General features: G+C 43.5%; 1 protein-coding gene across 3 annotated transcripts in view; it reads right to left on the bottom strand.

The window, feature by feature from the left end:
* PLCL1 (phospholipase C like 1 (inactive)) overlaps positions 1–13,462 on the bottom strand; it is a 203,730-nt gene that overhangs the window by 30,647 nt on the left and 159,621 nt on the right. For all 3 annotated transcript variants that reach the window (XM_061377410.1, XM_061377424.1, XM_061377416.1), the window contains exons 2-3: positions 10,137–12,608; positions 7,801–8,004 (exon numbers count right to left, since the gene is read on the bottom strand). In XM_061377410.1, coding sequence (XP_061233394.1) covers positions 7,801–8,004; positions 10,137–12,608 — 2,676 coding nt within the window. The remainder of the gene's footprint in view (positions 1–7,800; positions 8,005–10,136; positions 12,609–13,462) is intronic.

Genomic DNA, 13,462 nt, shown 5'->3' with positions numbered 1-13,462 from the left:
ATGATGCAATTTGGTAATCTAAATTTGACCATATCTTCCTCCAACTACTGGGCCCGCTCCCAGGAGTTCCTGGCATGCTTGTTTTAGTGTTCTCAGATATGAAGGTATTATATTCATTTTTTAAGAGAGAAGTGGCAATAGGATGTCAGTTTTCCCTTTCTGCAGAGTAGGTAGAGCAGCCCTCTGCTCCTTTGATGCTGACATCAAAGTCTCACTGCTCCCCGCTCAGCAAGAACAATTAAAAACAGTTATATAGCAGAATTTAACCTATTCCTGTCTTAATGCTCAGCAGTAACCTTAACAAAAATAAGTAACTTTTGCCCCATGACAAATCCTGAGAGTGGATTCAGAGTTCCTCAGCTCAGTGACCGGGGTTAGGGAGTGCCCTTTTAAACTGAAAGAGTGCAGATCTAGATTAGATATGAGGAAGAAGCTCTTTACTGTGAGGGTGGTGAGGCACTGGCACAGACTGAACAGGGAAGTTGTGGATGCCCCATCCCTGGAAGTGCTCACAGCCAGGTTGGACAGGACTCTGAGCAAACCTGGTCTAGCGGAAGGGGTCCTTCAGCCCTCTGATCATCCTCATGGCCCTCCTACAGACTTGCTCCAACAGCTCCATGTCCTTCTTATGTTGAGGATACCAGAACTGTACTGGTGAGGGCTCACTGGAGCAGAGTAGAGGGGGAGAATCACCTCCCTTGGTCTGCTGCCTACACTCCCTTTGATGCAGCCCAGGACACAGTTAGTGTCTGGGCTGGAAGCACATTTTGCTGGGTCATGTTGAGCTTCTGGTCAACTAACAGCCCTAAGTCTTCCTCCTCAGGCCTCATCTCAATCCATTATCCCACCAGCCTATACTTGTGCTTGAGCTATCACATGAGAGACTGAGATTTTCAATCCCAATTTTGACAGTAATGTTTCAAAATCCACCAACCTGTCTCAAGCATTACGAGTGAGCTTCTGCTGTTTACAATGTGAATTTCCATGCGTCTTTACTCTGGTCAGACCTGTACTGAGCAGCGTTCTCAGGCAGTTGTGTAAGTCCCAGCCATCTGCCAGGATGCCCATCAGGCTGCTGTTTAATGTCAGCTCCCCAAAGGTAACTCGCTTCGGTGAGTGACTCAAAGAGCAAGAGATGTCCTACTCCCGCAGGAAACTCGCTCCACCAGAGTGTTAACTCCTGAACACGGAGCTCAAGAGATTACCCTCCAAGCAGCATATACTGAAAAGCAATTTTTGGAGGATGGATGCTGGTATCTGGGTCCACTTGGAGCCAGTGAGGAGATTTTTAGCAGCTGCTGACACTGGCAGGGTTGCTCAGGACAGCTTGCATTTTCCTCTGTCAAAAAGGTGATAAGCGATATTCAGTAATGTGCTTTAACATAGCTACAAGGGAAAAACAGGACAAAAATAGGAATGAAAACACGCAAACCCCAATTCTGATTTAGGGAGGGACTTAAAAAAGCTACCTTGCTGACCAACAGTATATACTAAACAGAAGGGAAAAGGACGAATGGGATAAACTACCACACACCTTGACATCATTTGAGATGCTGCTAATTTCAGCATTGCTCCCTGTGTCCCGAGGACTGAGACCCGCGGGGAGGGCGCAGGGTCCCTTCTGCACTCACATGGCAGATGCTGCAGCAGTGTAGAGCTCTGCAGGAACAAAGGATGGCGCCGCTCCTCCCCTCGGGGACCCCTGCCACGTTTCCATGGGAGCAGGGACACAAAGACTTTTGCAAGTCCTGGAGGTGCTAACCCTCCTGCAGAGGCTGCAGCACCACAAATGCTCTCACAAGTGAATGAGGGGTTGTTCAGACTGACAAAAGATGCATATGGCACGAGTCCCAGAAGTACATGTCACGTTTAATAAACTAATGGGAATGAGGAATATAAAGGCTCATCTGCATAGGTTAGGGGGGTTTCTGGAAAATAGCTCGTTTAATTTAAATATTCTTATGCAATGCTTAAAGCAAGAAGCCTGAACTTGATTTATCTTGGCCTACCTGAAGCACCCTGTTACAATCATGCCAGAAAGAGCTGGCACAAACCTGGGCACTCTCTCTTGTCCTGTATATGAGACCCAGCAAGTGGAGCAGACCACGTGCTGAAAACATAACTGACCTGTATCATTAAAGTGATAGCATGCAATATCTAATTTTAAATCCCGTTGCTTTGTGGAAAGAATGACTCTTTACTTTGTCACATGTATTACGTGTTAATTACAAAGATAAATAAATTTTAAGTGGAATTTAAAATATCTTTACACTGAGGACAGCATATTTCTATTCATACGAAACAGGCTTATTTATTGGCTGTACTAAAGGCAGTTTAACCAGAGGATTAGTACAAACTGAAGAATCATGTGGTTTTTTTTTACTTTAATGAACTCCTGTGCTAGGAGCCAGTTTCTTCTTTTCATTACCAACTATTCTACAGACTGAAAAGGGAAGAGGAAATTAACACAGCAGTCTCACCAAGACAAAAAAAAAGAAAGGAAAAACTCCTGGTGGCAAATTAAAGCACTGCTCCTGCTGGGAAGATAAATGATACAAAAGGGACAGTTCAAAGAATCATCTCATAAATATTCTAAATTTTAGAACAGAAACTGCCCGAACATCAAATGAAAAAGAAGGTGTATCCTCATGGCCATTCTTCCAATCTCCTATGCCTTTCTTCGACAATGAAGAGTTTTGCCTGGGTAAGGAGTACCCTATTGTGCCTCTATTGCTAAAAGAGCTCCAAGCAACACAGGCAACCCCTCCCTGCAAACCCCACCACCAAACAGACAAAAAAAAGCTACAGAATTACAACTGATTTGGAAAAACAGCTGAAGTACAAACTGAACTTGCAACCATTTGAACAGGCTTCCCGCTTTAGCACTGAGCATTTCTTGTAGACATCTGGGACAAGAAACAACCAAGCAATCAATTGTGTGACAGCAAGTCTTGCAAACCAGGAAGGATGGGCACGTGGTGCCAGGGCATGGAAGGGAACACTGGCTATCAGTCCACCCTGTTGCTGTCCCATTATGCTCCAAGCCAGGTTTCTGTATCTGAGGCTTTACCTGCAACAGCCCAGTAAGAGGAACAGGTATCAGGGATGGTTCCATCAGCTGGAAACATCTGAAATACCTTACTGACACAAACTGCAGAAGGAACTGAATAAAATTCACCTTCAATTCTGATCTTGTGTTTTTGCTTACAAACATTTCCGTGGAAATAAGGTGTCAGGAGTGTTACAGAATGTGATTCGGTGCATGTAGACCAATCTCCTCTATAAAACAACAGAGGCAGTGGAGGAACAGAGGGAGGCATCATCTTTCAATATGCTTATCTAAAACAGAGTAACTAAAGTACCCAAATGGAACTTCATTCTTCAAGAAGAGTTCTGATCTGATCATTTTCAGGTCCTATTTTAGAAGGGACTAAGGGACATGGGGTACCAGGGAGGGAAACTGTGAGTGGTGGGTAAATCAGAGAATTGAAAGAAGTGGAGAAAGAAACGGCATAATCGCTTTCCCAGTCTGTGTCCAATTTTGGACAGAAAACTCTTTAAAACGGATACAAATTTAAGACAATGTCCATGTGCTGGACTGTGTTTGACGTCAATGCATTATGACACTTTCTTGGCAGTGGATGCTTTGCTCTGCAATATCCCTTGTCTTCATCTGCTCAGAGAATTGTGAAGAACGTTCCTTTGGGGATGACTCTGTCCCAGCTGAAGTATGAATTTCACTGGAAAAGCTCACAAAAATCTATTTGGTCATTTTGCATTTACATGAACTGGGAAAATGGACTTTCTCCTGGGGAATACAGAGCTGTCACACCAGCATCAACACAAAGAAACCCAAAAAGACTGAATTTGAACGAACAGCAGACAAAGAGCAGTTCATCTCTACAGACACCTCAGCAGACTTCTACTAGTGTGCATGGACCACTACCAGTGTCAACAAAAACACTGCCATTAAATACATCAACTTCCCCAGCAGCATCACAAATATTACTTCTCATAAATGCTCAATCCAACTATGTACTGGCAGAGACATTCTTAACTAACTTGCCACCTCTCAAAAGTATGTAAAGACATGCTGTCCTTCCCTACCTGCCTGCTCTAAAATAACAAGATGAATGCCACTGAAAAGGCTTGAATACAGAACAAAACATTAATGTCAGCATGAGTTTATATTACAAAAAGCTTCTCTGTTCAACATTTTTTACACTTTGTGTTGCTTATGATTTGAAAACATGTAAAGATAGTTGGGGAGCTTCTTGGGTAAAACCAAGAACATTTATTATCACTTGTTTATTGCTTCTGATTTGAAAAGTATTCAATCATTTGATCTTGGAGGAAAATAATAATGCTGAACCAACAGCTGAAAAGCAAAGTGCACAAGTATCCCTGAGTTCATGCATGCTTGCTTCAGCACATGAATATATCGTGCAGACAGAGACCACAATCTGTTTCCGAACAATTCTCAACCAAAAAAATTCCTAACTTCACAGGATAACTGTTTGCAATGAATAATTCAACCATCTGTCAAGTCCAGCTGGGCCCCATCCCTTCTCTGCACATTGAATAACTCCTTTTTTTAGGTGTGATCAGTGAACACCAACATCTATTTGACAGGTTACAGGGCACACTGCATGTGCTGCCCACCTGAGCGAGCATCTTCCCATGCTCAGCCACTGGCAAAGGGGTGCATACAGGTAGAAGGGGAGAGGGAGAGTCTTTCCTCATAGGAAAGGGCTGAAGAACAGCTCTGTGATATGTTATAACAGGGTGTATCTGTGGGCATCTATGACAACATTACCAGAATCCATTCATTGTACCCTTATATATGGTATCAACCAAAGTTGTAAGTTGAAATAAGCAATTCTAAACTGTATTTTCATGGTTTTGGCAAATCCCATTCCCTGCCCTCCTCTGCAGAAGCTCCCGTACAACTCAGAATCAACAGTGAAGCCTATTCCTGCATGAGGCACAGCAACAGTCAAGTTCCACTAAACCACTGCAATGTGACCATAAAAGAAAACATATAAATAGAATCCTGAAATTCATTCCAGTTCCTTACACAAAGCAGATGAATTTTTTATTCTAAGAAGGCTTCTCTCAAACGAAAATATTTAATGAGGAACACAATGGTAAAATTAATTGCCCGGGAAAAAAACAAACAAACTGCACAAACCAGTCTTTGTCTATGAAGCCTACTGACAAAGGCTGAGCAGGAGGGAACAGACAGTTAATTGTTTTCCAGATCGTTGTGGCAGGTCTCCAACCATTTGCACCTCCGTTTGCCTGGACTGGCAGCCCTGTCTATGCCCCATTTAACACACAGAGTGTATAATTTCAGTGGAAAAAAAACAAAAAGGTATGTTCAGTTGGCAATTTCCTGTAAGGGAAAAAAAATCTACCACATTAGGGCTGTTTTCATCAGAGATTATTCCCAAAGCAGACCTTCTGAAGAACGTGAGATATGTGGTGGGTTTGGAGGTGGCAAGGAAGGGTTTGCCCAGCACTCACACCACCTGTGCTGTGGAGCCCGTGGGTGAGGCAGACCCACAATCACACCAAGAGGCTTAGTGTCAAACTGTTTTCTGTTTAACCATGAAAGGCATTAAGAAGTACAGCCCATTCATACAAGATAGAGGCCAACATCAACAGCTTTTATTTTATGCATTTAAAATTGCTCTCAGACCTATTCACCCAAAAAGTGCTTTGAAGCGAAGAGACGTTTCTGAGGAGTCAAAGACATGGAGCAAGCACTTGTGGATCCAGTTCCTTGAAGCCGTATTTATCAACACCTTAAAAGACTGAACTGTAGTATATCTTGGATAAAAATAAATGAATAAAAAGCTAAATTATTTTATCTTGCTTTCCACCAACAGCTCCTTGTGTTCTTAATTGTGCAAAAAAGTATTATTAAAAAGAAATATACCCTGGATTATATCACGTCATTACAAACACCATATTAAGGAAGAGCCCTGTCTCAACATCAAAACTGCAAACAAAGAAAAGGCAAAATAGATTTCAATATTCTGCAGCTGGCATTGCCTCAAATGGCAAATATCCAAAATGCAGCAAAAACATTCATTAAACCCAGCTTTTGCTTTTTCAGAAGCAAGTTTCAGCAAAGTAAGAAGCAGTCCCAGCCAGACAAAATGGGTAAAAATAATATAAAGCGTCATGTTCTCATTAACCAGAATTACATCTCAAATCAACCCTTACAGAGGCATGGAAGAATTCCCTTCTTTCTCAGATTTTAAACCCTTTTGCTTTCTCTTGACATTTAAGGTACATCTCTCCCCATCAGAGATGAATGTGAGAACAAACATTATTTAAAGCAGTTATACAAGTGTTTTTGTCTGCCTTCTAAAGAGGCCTTTCACCTATTTAAATTGAAAAACTGTTTCCATAGCACAAGGAGGCCTTGAAATGTCCCATGTGTGCTCTTCAGTATATAATTACAGAGATAAGAGGTGACACATTCATTTTGGTAAAACTCCATTAGGCAGGCCTCCAAAGACAGAAAAATCCCTTATTTATGTGGTATTTGCTCTTTCAGTCAGACACCACACCATACAAAAAAATCTATGCGAGAAAGTCCAACCTAAAATACAGCAATCAACTGGATTTGCAAATCCTTGTTCTGGTATTGTTACAGCTGGGGGTTTATTTCCACAACTTAATCACCTCCAAGTAATATAAACTACTTTGGAAGGAACCCAAAGGTTATTTCAGAGTATTTTTAGTATTTCTCTTTTAATCAGTGTCAGTGTCTCCCTCTTCCCCCAAAGCTGATCTTCTCCTGAAAAGTGTGTTATAACAGCAAAAAATGAGATGGAACAAGAATAGAGCATTTGGCACATAGAACAGCTGGCCAAAGCTGCAATCATTCTCCACAACACTTCAGGGTCTCTGGAAGCCATTTGATACCTCTAAAGTTATTCACCATTTCATTCCTTATGAACATAAGCTGCAGAAATAACTGCCGTGCACTGAACATGCACTGTGATTTAGTCAGGTTGCCGTAGTGTAGTATTTAAGTCAAGGTCTGCAAAACTATGCAGCTTGCTATGGGTTGCTGCAGAACATCTAATAAGGATAGTTTCATAGATGCAATGTGATTTCTGCTGCTGGAAGTCACCAATAGCAGTGACGTATGCCATACAAGGGTGAGCAGCAGCATTCACCTGCAACACCTTCACTTTGTCTCTCTACCTTTTTATAAGTATTATAAGCATTCCTGTATCACACTGACCTCTCCCTGTGCAAGAGGAAAATGGGGGCTTTTAAACTTCCAACTCTTACATGCCCTCCCCAAGAGCCAGCACTGACTTGGCCTGGCAGGGACATGGGTACTATTTAACAGTGCTACTGAAAGGCGTTGGGAAGTGGATGGCTCAGCTTTGCCTAGGAATTCTCACACCGCAGCTCCCTCTTTAATGGCCTTGCCCTGTGCTGTGGGGAGGCCAGCTAAGGGCAGCACACAAATCTTGCCCCTTCCCAAGGACAACAACTAACAGTCCCCAGTACATGCTGAATTGCTGCTATTTTTGTAAACAAAGTCCTCTTCAAGTGCCAACCTGTGATAGTCACAACTATGCCTAAAAAGAAAGAAACAACAAAAAGCCCAGTGTGGTATTTTGGTGATTAAAGGACAATTTTGCTAAGCCTAAACCATTTGAAAAGCCTTGTTCATTTAACTCAATTGTTTGGGCATGTGAAGAACAGTAAGCATCGCCTGCTGCATTCCCAAAGCTAGAAAAGACAGAGGTAGCAGTGGTAAGCACCTACCAGGTCATACGCTGCCAGGACCTTTTTCTGCACGTCCGGCATGGTCCCCAGAGGCTCTAGGTAAGGAAACGCGTCCTTCATGGAGAGGGTGACAGAGGGTGCGTTGTCGCTGCTCACAAGCCGCGAGGACAGGGTCAGGATGCACTGCTTCAGGCTGGCGATGGGCGGCAGCCCACACAGCTCCTTGACAGACACCATGGCATTCTGGAGTAAGGAAAACAAACACTTGAGTGCATGTTGTCCCTTTCCACTTGGTCCCTCCTGCCCTCCAGCACCTCATCAGTTCCTGCCTGCTTCTCCCTTCTGATGTAGGGCAGTGCTACCCTGCTGCTTGCCATCCCTGGGCACCCCATGGGGTGCCAACACACACAAGAGCTCCCAGACTGCCCCATTCTTGACTCCCCAAGCCTAATGCTAGCTCCAGCTTTCCTCCAGGCCCAGGTATCCTAGTTGCCAGCTCTGTGGCTACTTTGCATTGCAAATCCAGTCCCGACAGGGACAAGCTCTGGTCCCCAGCATATTAAAACTATCATCTTAAAATGCTATTTCTCTTCCCAACTATACAGACTCAAATTGCTTTTGATGCTGTAATCACCTCTTCTCCCATCATTATCATCCTCCAGCAAGAACAAGTTTGACAGACCTGGTATTCCCCATGGGAATTGCAAGCAGGAAAAATCCACTTTGTTTTCAGCCTTGCATTACCACATCATAAAAAAACCCGAACACTCTTTCCCCTTCACAGGCCACATGTAAGAAAATCAATACTGGATATGCAGGTCAACCCAAACTAACATGTCAGGGTTTATCTATTTATCAAGTCAGGGGATGTACAGCTGACATGCCCCCGTCATTTAGCTTCAACAGTGACCAAGATGCACAAAACCTAATTTAGAGAGTATTTTAACAATCCATACCTTGTGGATGTTCCCCCCCTCCCATCTTGCTGAAAAAAAAAGTCATCAGAAAATGCCCAGTTAATTAAAAGAGGCTTTTTCTCATTAATTAAATACATTAGCATGCAGTTAAAGCTAACGACTGTGTGTTTACAAAGCATTCTCTAAAACAAGATCTTGTACTGAAATTTTGCTTGGAAGGCCCCTTAATGCTGTTTCTGAGTCAGATTCTGAGTATTTTCTTTTACATAGTTCACATATAGTGCCTGACCTAGACAGAAGGTGGAGTCAGCAGTTTAAACTAGCTACTTTTCAAGGCCTGCAGGAAAGGAAAGGCTGGGAAGAGTTTCCCATTCTTAAAAATATGCTCAGACTATTCCTTTGGGAGTGATTTAAAACTTATGTCATCCTGTAAACTTCCAGCTGCCAACATTTCATTTGCTTTAGACTCTGTCCAGCAGAGAGGGGTCAATGAAGCGCTATGCATTTTTCTCCTGTTTTTCAGAGAGAAAAATGAATTGTTTCTGCCTCTTTACCAAGGAGATAGCTATGGCTGATTTCAGCTGTGAAAGAAAACTCACTGTTTAATGCTACTCAGTTTTGTTTCTAGGCAGCATTTGGACCTCTGTATTGAGCTGGCTCTTAATCAACCGGCAGAGGAGCACACCAGACAGCCTGGTTCTTGTTTGTCCTTGATGCCACTTCATCTCCTGCCAACCAGGAAGGTACAGCATTGGCAGCTGTGATGGTGCTGAGTACCTGGGCACCAGCACCACCAGCCACAGAGGGCTTCAGCTGCTTTCAGAGCAGCATGGGCAGGAGGCCACGCTGCCAGGAGACCCCCTGAGCCAAAAGGCACTCAGCCAGCAGAGACCATTCTCTTTAGCTTCCGCTGCAATTCAAGTGGCATTCAGTACCAACACTGAATGTACCCTTGGGCGAATGGTGGCAACACGCGCTCGGGGAAATGGGCTGCTCTTTGCACAGTGGGTTTTTCTGGTGTAGACAAGCCTTGAATGACACTTGCACCATGTGGTATGCTCACCCAAACAAAGGAAGTGAAGAGCAGAACCCTCACTCAGTTAGCAAAACAAAAGCTTACTGACTTGTTCAGGACCATGGAGGAAATGAAGTTTTTGAGACGCGAGCCCTGGGGACACAACTGTTCCCTCAGTTCTGCTTTGTCAAAGCTAACCAGTAAAGCATGCAACTGGAGAGGGCACAGTGATATTTAAAACATTTCTGCCTAATCCCAAATTCACTTTCTAGTTAGCACCTGTAATTATCAGCCTTCTGATACGCAGTTAAAGGTTAATAACAGCCATGCAGCCTGAAACTTCACCAGCTTCCACCGGCTACAACATGTTTGCCCTACCAGCAGCTCACATCAGGACCTTCCCTTCCACATTCAGGACATACCAACACACACAAGTGTCATACCTGCATATTTTCTCTCATGTCAGTAGCTTCTCGTAGTGGATGCACTGCCAGCTTAAAGATGTCATCGATCGTCTTGAGCCCGGTGTTCCTCAGCATGGTGTACTCCCTTGCTTTCTTTCCTATCCTCACAGAGAGGCTGCGCTTTTGGGCCTTCCCACCTCCACTTCGGTTGGTTATTGCAATGTGAACAAAGAGGGTAACGTGCTCCATGATATCACCAACAAAAGACCTCAGTGGTATATGCCTATACCCAGGCTGTAAGCACTCCAGTGGGATGGTGTATTGCCCTATGAACTCATCCCCAATGTAGTCATCATCCAAAACAACAAAACGGATCATGGCCAGCTCTGGTAGATTGATCTGGAACTCAAAGCTTTCATCAAAAATGGGGTTATCACTGTTTTGCTGCACAGTTTTAGTTCTTTGTTCAGTGCAGTCTGCAGGAATCCCATGTATTTCTATGCAGACATAGGGATCTATGACATCCCCCTTCGCACATGCACCCTTGGGCTTTGGAAAGTTCTGACCACTTATTATTTTGACATGGAGGACTTGGGGAGAGACCCCTGGGACAATGCCCTTGGTATTAGCGCTGAAGTAAGACACTTCATCACGCATCACTGAAGGCCTGAGAACATACCCACATCCCCCATTCTGTAGAAACCATCCAGTGTGTAGGTCCATCATGGGCCCCGGGGTCTGATAGTTCATGGCCACTATCTGGCAACCACAATTCCAAAAATCTTGAGGATTTAAGTTACTGGAGTCTATCCTCATAGCACTTGGGTACACCCTGGACAGGAACTTTTTGTTGTAGTTGACAAAGTCTTCAGGGTATTCATTTGCAATTCGACTGGCTTCTGCCTCACTGAAGGAGCACATTTCCCAGTAATTTTGAGCTTTCATGGATGTCTCAAAGTCCTTGTACTGGACAGATTTGCACAGGGACACCAAGTCAGACAATTCCCTGCAGAGCCAGATCAGCTTTGGTTCCCTTGAGAAATTCTCTGACAGTCTCCGGGATATTTCAGCCTCTTCATCTTCATCCGTGACTTCTCCTTCTAATATATCCTGGTCACAGGGCAGCTTCTTCCCCTTCACAATGATCTTCATTTTCAGTTTCTCGGGTGATGGGAGGTAGGCTTCTGAGGATAAGGGTGTCTCTGTGTATAGCTTGTTTCCAAAGATCCTTCTCATGTGTTGTACCACTACCTTCTGCTGTTGGACTGAGCAGTGGTTCCCCAAGCAGAGGATAAGGGGGTATTCTGAAGCAAAGAAGGCCAATTTATTTATTACCTCAATAACATTTCGAAAGGCAAGTGGGGATGTCATGTTGTTACGGTTACAAATAATGGGTTCATTATCTGGGCCGTCACAGACGTCTAGTTCAATACTCCGACAACTCATCTTTAAAGCTCTGACATACCCATTGATATCAGCTGGCCCTCTCAGCTGGTCTTCTATTAGATATGTGTTGTGGGATGCATTGATGTAGTAATGTGATAAAGGCTGTGTCATGTCTTGGACAATTTTTTTGTGCTCTGGGTCAAAAATATCACATTCTGGGGACAACAAGTATTGAGTAAATCCATCAATTGCAAGAAACCCTTTCAACCGCCCTTCTTGAGAAAGCTCGTACCTGCGTATGATATCCAGACACATTTCTTCTGTTATGTGGGTCACTCCTTGCTCAGCCTCTAAAAACAGCATGAGGTCATTGGCATCTAGATACTCTTTATTTTTAGATATCTGCACAAGTAAGAAATAAACTTCAGGTCTTGTGCAAAGTTCACTGAATGCTTCACAAAATTCTTCTTTTGTTACACGGGTTGTAAGTTTCTCTTTGCTCTTCTGGATTTCCTTAAATTTTAATCTAATCTTTGATTCCTTTAAGGTGGGGTTGAGTTTCTTTATTAGCTCCACAGAGGTATCTTCTAACATTATGCCGTTACCATCAACATCTGCTGCTTCGAATACAGTTTTTAGCCAGGCAAACCGTGGGGTATTATGGCTGCTTTCCATCAAATCCAGGGGTTGCTTGCTACGAGAAACCAAGTACCTTAATCCTGATACCCAAATATTGGCCACATCAGCTGAATTGGCAACCAAGTCAAGGGACTCGTAGTTCTCACCATGAATTATTGACAGCGCACAGTCCTCCGAAATCTGGTCTGCAAGCCCATTATTTCTGAACGTTTCTGTGTTCTTCCCTAGTCTGATTTCTTTTATAGCAGAAATATCAAGCTTGGCTTTCTCAAGGTCCTTCTTGGAAGGCTCCCAACGAAGAGCCTGCAGGTCAGGATCCAGAGTAAAAAAACGGTTATAAATCCGGGAATTTGGACGAACTTTCTTCAATTCACACCCAGCCTGCATAAAGCTGATACAGTCGCTAGCGCTGCTTATTTTCTTCTCTGATGGCATGCTGCTGAAGGACACGGTTTTCTTTCTTCCACATTTTTGGTTTGAAGGATCCTGTGGAATAATTACATTAAAAAAAAAAAAAAGAGTAAGTTTTCTTTGGCCATCCCACGAGCACATAAATAATAGAACAGATATGTTTATGTAAAGATAATCCATGTTCTTCTGAACCTCAAAACAAAACATATTATCCCTTCCCACAATTCAGTTCCCTAAAGAGCTATAAACTACACTGAGATATACAGTGACTTGATTGATTACAGCATTAGAGAGACCAAGTTTTCATGAGTGACATTTGCAGCTATTAAACTGCCTTCCAGATTTCATCAACTTGCTCCAGCTGTGAGGAGGTGCTATCCAGTTGTGTAATGTACATTTTCAAAGCAGATATATACAGAAGAGGGGTTTCATGGGAAGCTCCAGCACCTGGTTAAGGTCTGCCTAAATCACAAGTGGAGATGATCTCACCAGGATTTAAGAGATACAGAATAAAGGAAGAACTTTGGGATAAAAAGGCAGAGAAAGGAGTAAGCTTATGTGGGAGGAGAAGGGAAAGAAGTCTCCTAAGCAGTGCTGGGAGGAGAGCCTGGGATGGGTCAGCATGCCCATGGGGCACACGTGACAGCTTGGTGCTCAGCAGATGAGCGTCCTGCCTCAATTCTGCCTCTTTTTGGAACCTTGGACACCTCAAGCAAAACTAAAACAAAACCAAGCAACAGTAATGAGTCAGACCTCTGAGATACACACCCAGGAGAGTTTGGGCTTTCTTATTTGTGTGTTCCAGTGTCCTTTGGCAAAGGACATTCTCATTAGGCTGAGAAGGCCATCTCTGCTGCATGTACAACTGCATGAACCTCATAGCTGCTCTTGTGGGAGCTCCAACTATCCCTCTCCTCAGCCCTAACGTA

Source organism: Neopsephotus bourkii, unplaced genomic scaffold (genome assembly GCF_033783945.1).
Source record: "Neopsephotus bourkii isolate Nb327-2 ecotype Australia unplaced genomic scaffold, CSIRO-AGI_Nbou_v1 NB_196, whole genome shotgun sequence".
In the NCBI taxonomy this organism is placed as follows: Eukaryota; Metazoa; Chordata; class Aves; order Psittaciformes; family Psittacidae; genus Neopsephotus; species Neopsephotus bourkii.
Note: the sequence above shows the minus strand (reverse complement) of the source record. Positions and strands in the feature narration are given on the sequence as shown.